Source organism: Epargyreus clarus, unplaced genomic scaffold (assembly GCF_041222505.1).
Source record: "Epargyreus clarus isolate Ecla_fem2 unplaced genomic scaffold, WU_Ecla_fem_2.2 ptg000016l, whole genome shotgun sequence".
Lineage (NCBI taxonomy): Eukaryota > Metazoa > Arthropoda > Insecta > Lepidoptera > Hesperiidae > Epargyreus > Epargyreus clarus.
This window is the reverse complement of record NW_027332224.1, coordinates 6,442,817-6,450,379: the sequence shown is the minus strand read 5'-3', so window position 1 is coordinate 6,450,379 and position 7,563 is coordinate 6,442,817. Positions and strand designations below refer to the sequence as shown.

Here is a 7,563-nt window from a genome sequence, read left to right as displayed (position 1 = left end):
GAAATTCTACTTCAACCTTTTTGGTGCAGTCGGGTTTTTGATTTTTTAAATTAATTACTTGTTGTCAATCTATCTCTAAATTTAAAGTAAAAGTTAATCAATCCTTATTTGAAAAAATGTATAATACCTTGTAATATGTAACTACTAAACATAATAAAATGTACCTTGAGACACAATTCAGTATTTAAAAACTTGTAAATTTAAAGTAAAATCTAATCAATCCTTATTTGAAAAATGTATAATACCTTATAATATGTAACTACTAAAACACACTAAAATGTTCCTTGAGATACAATTCAATATTTAAAAACTAGTAAATTTAAAGTAAAAGTTAATTAATCCTTATTTAAAAAATGTATTATACCTTGTAATATGTAACTACTAAAACACACTAAAATGTACCTTGAGATACAATTCAATATCTTAAAAACTTGTCTAATGTATTTTTAATACACAAATTGTTGGCACTCAAAGTCTAGAATAACATATATTAAGTTAGTTTAAGATGTTGTAATGTAATACATGACTGTCTGTGTCCAAAATACAATAAAATAAAAATAAAATAAAATATTGTGGAAAGTTAATCAATAATAAGTAAATCTTATTTATTTAAACGTTTGGTACATTCTTAGAATTTAGAAGTAGCAACATTAAATACTCGTCAAAGTCAATGTCAAATTGTCAGTGTCAATAATTTCGATTTCAACAAATAGTTGAAATAAAGTAAAAATGGCAAATAATTCGCTTTCGAAAATATTTGCGCTCGATAAACTTACTAATTTTTTCAATATAATTAAGCAGAACGGTGGAATCCGTGCCTCCCTGTTTAAACTTTACAGGTAAAACTATTTATTATGTAATTTCTATAGGTTATGTTTTTGCTATTTACAAGTCAATTTTAAATATTTGGCTGAGATCTAATGTGTTTTTTGCGTCGTATTTATTAATTTTAAGGGTTTGCAGTGTGAGATATTTGTATTATATGTTTTTAGGATAATATATTGGTACTAGTGATGTAGATGTGTACGGTAATAACTTTGTGAATTAAAAAAGGGAATTTATAAATATTCTTGTTAATTATAATCTGAAAATATTGTCTATAATCTTCTGAGGAAGTGGATATTTACGTATAATAAATGAGCCAATCATCTTAGTCATTAGAAGTCATCAGTCATTAGAAATACTAACACATATGTGATCGGCTTCAGTCCTGTTCTATATGGAGTTGGTTGAAGATGTCCATAACAAAATAATGATGTGATGGCAGTGACTCCTTACCATTACGTAACTGAAAGCTCTTTTCTTACACTAATCTTAAAAACTAAATATTTTTAAATATGTAATGTCCCTATAACATATTGGTCTTCAGTATTTTATTAATATAGGAGTAGGAGACGCTGGTATTCCTGAGGACTACACTAGAACACTTCGGAAATGTATCTCTCTCTGACCACAACCTTCAAACCAGAACACAGCAGCGCTTAACACTGCTGCTATGAGCAGAATAGATGTTGCGTTGGTGCTATAGTCAAACCAGGGGCAACACTGCTGTTATTAGGTTGAAATAGATGTGGCAGTGGCACCAGTTGATTAATATAATAATTTTTAATGTATTATTTCAGGCAAGATGAGCTGAAGGATGGTGTACTGGTCGGCGAGGACAGATTTGGCAACAAGTACTATGAGAACCCTCGGTACTTCTACAGCAGGAACCGCTGGGTGGAATACTCTGACAAGTTTCACATGAACTACGATGCTAGTCAGGTATGTTTGGTATTTTTACCACACTTTTATTGGCTTGACCTGTATGTATGTATGTATGTATGTATGTAACGGAAACTTTGAACTCGATTTGTACCTACTTTGAACAGGTCGATTAATTAAAAATTTTAAACAATTATCAAGAACCGATGACAATACACTATTTAAATAATTTTATCCCATTCACCACATCAGGATCGTCAAGATCAAGATTAATGATTTTCCTTGTGCAATTTTAGCGTGGTTTTTAGTTTTTAAACTATAATTATTTTAATACATACAGATATAGAGATCATTCTAAAAAAATAATAATGAACATTAATAACATAGTGGTTAAGAAATGCATCTGTCATTCGGGGGTTCATGGTTTAAATCCCAGGTACACACCTATGTCCAGCGCGGTGGACTATGGCCTAATCCTTCTCATTCTGAGAGGAGACCCATGCCCAGCAGCGGACAATAATGGGTCAACTATTATTAATCTAACCAATGTTTTACCTACCAAAGATCATAACATTTGACAATATTTCACACTAGAAATTGGCAGATTTCAATTTGGCTTACATGAACACAAATTTGCTACTATTGTTTATAAAACTTAATTCCTGCATAGATATAGTTGTAAATTCAAATCATTTTGAAGATGTTAGAACCAGTATCATGTGTCTGGGTAGGTGCCATCTCTATGCCTATTTCTAGCATGTAGCACTTTTAGTGTTTCTATGGTGCTGACTGATTAAAGGTGAGGTGGCCATCTTAGTCCTAACATGTCAACCTCTGATCTATATGGAGTTGGTTACGATGTCCATGGGTGGCAGTAATCTACAATCAGGTAGACTGCAGGATTACTGCTTCAGTCTTTGTAAATAAAAATAAATACACTATTTGATGTTAATTTTCGACTGGTCTTCCTTTCAGGTTCCCGCTGAGTGGTTCGGCTGGTTGCACTACAAGACCGATCTACCTCCACACCAGGTGAGTTTTCTATGTAGTGTAATGGTGTTATAAGGAGGTAGAACACATTGTGGTACTACTAAATGCCCCAAGTGTACGAGTGCCTTAGTATTTCTCAAAATGTGGAGATTTTAACATTTATGGTGAAACCCTTTAGTTATAAATTAAGTTAGGATCCTTGGGAAGACTGTAGAGGTACCACCATCACACTTATTTCTCCTTTATAACATCAGTACTAAACATTGCTATGTTCTGGTTTGAATGGTGGTGAAATTTAGAAACACTGATATGAGGCATTCCAACTTAGTTCTTAGAGCACTGCATGTGTGGCCCAACTCATGGACGAATCCAATTCTAATTAGGGTTGATTACAGATGTATTTATGGCAGTAACCATGCGCATTCCTATATAATGTTAATATAGTGTTATATAATGTTAGACAAGAGTTGTAATTGGAAGGCACATATTGAATATGTTTGTGACAAGTTAGATAGGTTCGTCTTTGCGTTGAAAAGATTACGGGGTTGCGGTGTCCACTGAAGTAGCAATTACTGAGTACCACGCGTATGTTTCTTCAGTACTTTAGTATGGTCTTTTGCTATGGGGAAACTCCGTAGATATAATCAAAGCTTTTCGGGCACAGAAGAGATGTGTGAGAGCCATTTGTGGTGCTTGGGTTATGGACAGTTGTAAGCCGCTATTTAAAAAATATCGAATATTGCCACTAACTTGTATGTATATTAGGGAGCTTTGCCTATTTGTTAAGGAACATCCGGAATATTTTAAAACCCACGAGCAAATTGTAAGCAGGTGTGTAACAGCTAGAAATAAATTCAAACTGTATTTGCCACAAAGTAAATTAAAATTGTTTAGTAGGAATGCGTATATAAACGCTATAAAAGTTTATAATAAACTACCCAATAAATTTAAAGAATTGACTTCTTACAGATTTAAAAATAAAGTGTCTGACTGGCTTCTTGATAAATGTTTTTACGACTTGGGCGAATACTTTGCATATAAGGAAAATAATCAGCTGCTATATTGACATACATACTTTTTTCATGTTATTTAAACAAATTTAATTAAATTAAACATATTTGACATTAATATACATAATTGACTAAATTAACTAAAAATTATTACTGTATTATGAACTTGACATTGCACACTATTTTTATAGTAGAATGTAAGAACATATAAAATATTTGTCACCATTTACCATTACTACATTCTGGCAATAAATAATTTTCATTTCATTTATAGCTTTGATTAGGTTCGGTCACAACCAGATCATAGAGGTTGCTGAAAAAATTTGTGATTTTCGCGTCTCATTAAGATCCCCCTAAAAATCCAAGAAACTGTTCAAACCTTTATCCTTATACGCCCATGTCAGTGATTTTATCATCAGGTGCACTGCATGCTCGTTTTCTATAATAATTGCGTAAAAAAAATAATTTAATGCATTCAATATTATACGCTGTCCACAGGATCCATCTAGACCCAAGTACCCCTGGATGCAGCACTACAACGAAAACCTTTCAGGCACTACTGGCCAGTATGTTCCATACAGCACCACCAGAGCCAAGGTGGAACCCTGGGTACCGAAGCCTAAAAGCAGTGCTTAGAAATCTTCAATAAATACAAATAAACACAAAAATCATTTATTTAAAATTTGTTAAACTGCCTGCGTAATACTATTTGAAACTACCCGCGAAGTTATAAAGAAGATGTTAAAATGTCATTTGCTACTCGACCGTCATTGACGAAGGACTATTTATTTGTAAAAATTAAAATGCAGAGATAATTTATAAATCAGTCTTGTATAATAGTTTAGTTATAAGTAGAAAATGGAAATAAATATTATGTTATATTTTGTGGTTTTCTTGTCGTATTTTATTTATTTTTTGGTAATGTAATAAAGGTAAATGTGAACTGCAGAATTACCTAAAAGGTTGGTAATTTATTTTGGTTGTTCAGGCATTTTTTTAAGTTTAAAATCCTAGGCAAGTTATTTGAATTTTCAATATTTTACCGGCGAAAAAAGTGAAAAACTTACAGGCTTGGGAAATCTTATAAAGTACTAAAATGTATGTGAAACAATTTGCACATGATCAGATAGGCGATGACCTTAGTCCTGAACCCCTCTCATTCTGAGAGTTAATCATGAGGAATAGTTTCGATTCCTTAAATTTGTTCAGCTATTTAATGGGTGAACGCGTGCTAAGCTGTCAGTATAATTGGTAAAATTATTTGTAGTTCGAAAATGTAAGACTACTGTTATTATATGGTAGAACTATTGAGTAGGCAGTCGAACTATTCGTTAGGCGGTAGAACTATTCGTCCGGCGGTAGAACTATTCGTTAGGCGGTAAAACTATTCGTAAGGCGGTAGAACTATTCAGTAGGCGGTAGAACTATTCAAAGAGTGGTAGAACCACTATAGTTAGATCGGAGAGACACCACCACCACAGTAGTGTGTAGTAGAGTGCAGTAGATCTTGTGATTTGGTGGAAGGATGTGAATACTAACGAAGTAACGAATTAATGGCGACTGTCTTAGTCTTCAGGAGTAACGAAATTGTAATCGGTTTCAAGTAAAACTTGTTCTCTATAAAGGAGGTTCCATGAGCCTCAGTCATCAATTGCAGGTGTGCATACTCATTTCTACTTCTACCCTATATAATATAGGATAAGAGTCCTCATTGAAACCACATGTGTCGTTGAAGGTGAATAACGAAGTGGAACGTCGTGAGAATACTTGCACTGTTTGAAACTTAAAAAAAGTTCTCAAAGTTGTGAAGTCTCTCAATTCGCACTTAGCCAGCGCGTTGGACTATGGCCAGAAGTGGAACACTAATGGATTGACAACATGTGACGTTACCCCTAAGGACTCTACCAGACCTCGTGTTAGCACACCCTTCAAACCAGAACAGCGCTACTGCTGATAAAAGGCAGGTCTACATAAACCAAACTAGATATAGGTATATATTGCAACTAAATTGTACTTGAGAATAACGTTACAACTAGATAACAATACACGGTGTTAATTCATGGCTTATTGAAGGCTGCTTTATTTCTACGTAGAAACCAGTTTGGGTACGGGCCGTGGTCAGTGCTTCTCAAATTGAGTGGAGAACACGTTTGGGAGAATGCCGTTAGGTTATTATTGCGTTGTAGACGTTTTGGTGGTTGTTTGGCCTAGATTGGTAGCCCAGGTTTGTGATTCGGCGTCTCATGGTCCAATCGAATCCTTGACAAACACTGATTTTTCAAAGTTATGTTTGTGTTAGAAATTATGATAGTTGCTTTAATGCCGAAGGAAAACATCGCAAGGAAACCTATATCTCAGAGTTTATTAAACAAGTTTGAAGGTGTTTGAAGTCTAACAAACTGCAGTTGGTTAGAATATGACTATGGCTTTAACCATTCTCACTTACATTCTAAATCTGATTGAATTAAAAATAAATTTACTTATTTTTATGCTCTTCTCAATAAAATATAATGAGAAGTGCATAAAAAGAGTTTGTCTGTAAATTGAGCGCTGAACTTCCGTAAACAAAGTTGAATAAAGAAAAACTCTTTAACCCATAAAATCTATCTAGTTTCGTAACAAAAACATAAAAGTGCCTAAACATTTCTTTTGTTTCGTGCGTAATCAATTCATCATCGTTAAATAGGTTGACAGTTAACGTCGGCTGTAAACTTTAAGAATCTCTGATTCCGACCAACTGTCCACTATACATTGAATTGTAGCGTATGGTTGAGCTTTTACGGCTACACAAAGCGAATTAAACTTTAATCCACGACGATATAGCAGCTTTTTTGGCATCGATAAGCAAGCTTACGGGCACACTAATGCAATTAAGACCTGCGAAGGGATTCAAGCTTTAGTTCGTGGAGATTAAGTCGACAATGTATTAAGTGGGGACGAAGTCGTGGTCGGTCAAACTTTTTGCTCTCACAGGTAAAAATATCTTGACTTGACTCTCCACCTCCAGCTCCAGTCAAAATGCGACGCGACGCGCAACGAACGCGCTGCATTTAATTACATTTAAAACGTGAATTAAGTCGTTTAATATAACTTTACTTGTGAATAAAATGGCTGCGTTCATAACGTTACGTTGAGTAGAGTTGAAAGTATCTTTAGAAATGTGTTTCGTTCAAAGTTTTGAAATAGTTTTGTGCGTGCGAAAGGATGTTTTACGGTTTAAGTGATTCGAAAACAGGATTTGGTGATCACATTTGATTTTATGGTGAGTTGAATGTTGTAAGTACATATCTTTTGAAGGTTTTGGTTAAGTTGTTGATGGGAATATTATTGTTACAATTCTCATGATTGCAACAAAGAGTGAACTATAGAGATATAAACTTTTGAAAGTTTCGACTTTATAGGCTGCACGGGTTTAACTTTGCCTTTTTTTGTTTCGAAAAAGTTCGCGTGGGCGGCAAAAAGCGATCTAGGATAAGATTTATGGTTTATGCTTTTTAGATTAGAAGAAAGGGCCGCTGATAAAAACTATGGTCAGTTTTTTGTTGAAACTATGAATTTTAATGACTCTTAACAAGGCTTTTTGTCGTTTTATTGTTTGTGGGGAAATTTTTCTCAAGATACTTGACCGTTTGTGGAAAAGAATGGTTATGTGGGACTTAATTATCCCTGTAAATGGAGTTTTGAGAAGGAATCATCGGTGTTTCTTTTGAGCGATGTCCCTTAGGCCCTTTCTGAGATAAACGGACTCTAGTATTTGCTTAGAAGCACGCCTTCCTAGAGTTGCAAATACTACATATTCATACTATGTTTGTTACGCGATTATTTAAAATAGCGCGTTTCGCAGATTTTTTTACTGCTA

At 34.2% G+C, this 7,563-nt stretch overlaps 2 protein-coding genes across 3 annotated transcripts in view; both read left to right on the top strand.

Annotated features, from left to right (window-relative positions):
* Window positions 1-656: 656 nt before the first annotated feature.
* ND-B17.2 (NADH dehydrogenase (ubiquinone) B17.2 subunit) lies at window positions 657-4,585 on the top strand. The gene is made up of 4 exons (XM_073081441.1): window positions 657-839; window positions 1,623-1,764; window positions 2,680-2,736; window positions 4,203-4,585. The coding sequence occupies exons 1-4, from the start codon at window positions 730-732 to the stop codon at window positions 4,338-4,340; spliced, it is 447 nt and encodes a 148-aa protein (XP_072937542.1). The 5' UTR covers window positions 657-729; the 3' UTR covers window positions 4,341-4,585.
* A 2,136-nt stretch (window positions 4,586-6,721) lies between these two features.
* Window positions 6,722-7,563, top strand: part of LOC140748781 (uncharacterized) — a 40,356-nt gene continuing 39,514 nt past the window's right edge. For both annotated transcript variants that reach the window (XM_073081660.1, XM_073081659.1), the window contains exon 1: window positions 6,722-6,966. The gene's annotated coding sequence lies outside the window, so the exon portion shown is untranslated. The remainder of the gene's footprint in view (window positions 6,967-7,563) is intronic.

What these genes read in the sequence shown, in the direction of transcription:
- ND-B17.2 (XM_073081441.1), top strand. Translation starts at nt 730, where the DNA reads ATGGCAAATAATTCGCTTTCGAAAATATTTGCGCTCGATAAACTTACT. An exon ending in TCCCTGTTTAAACTTTACAG is followed by an intron (nt 840 to 1,622) that starts GTAAAACTATTT and finishes GTATTATTTCAG; the next exon opens with GCAAGATGAGCTGAAGGATG. An exon ending in TGAACTACGATGCTAGTCAG is followed by an intron (nt 1,765 to 2,679) that starts GTATGTTTGGTA and finishes TCTTCCTTTCAG; the next exon opens with GTTCCCGCTGAGTGGTTCGG.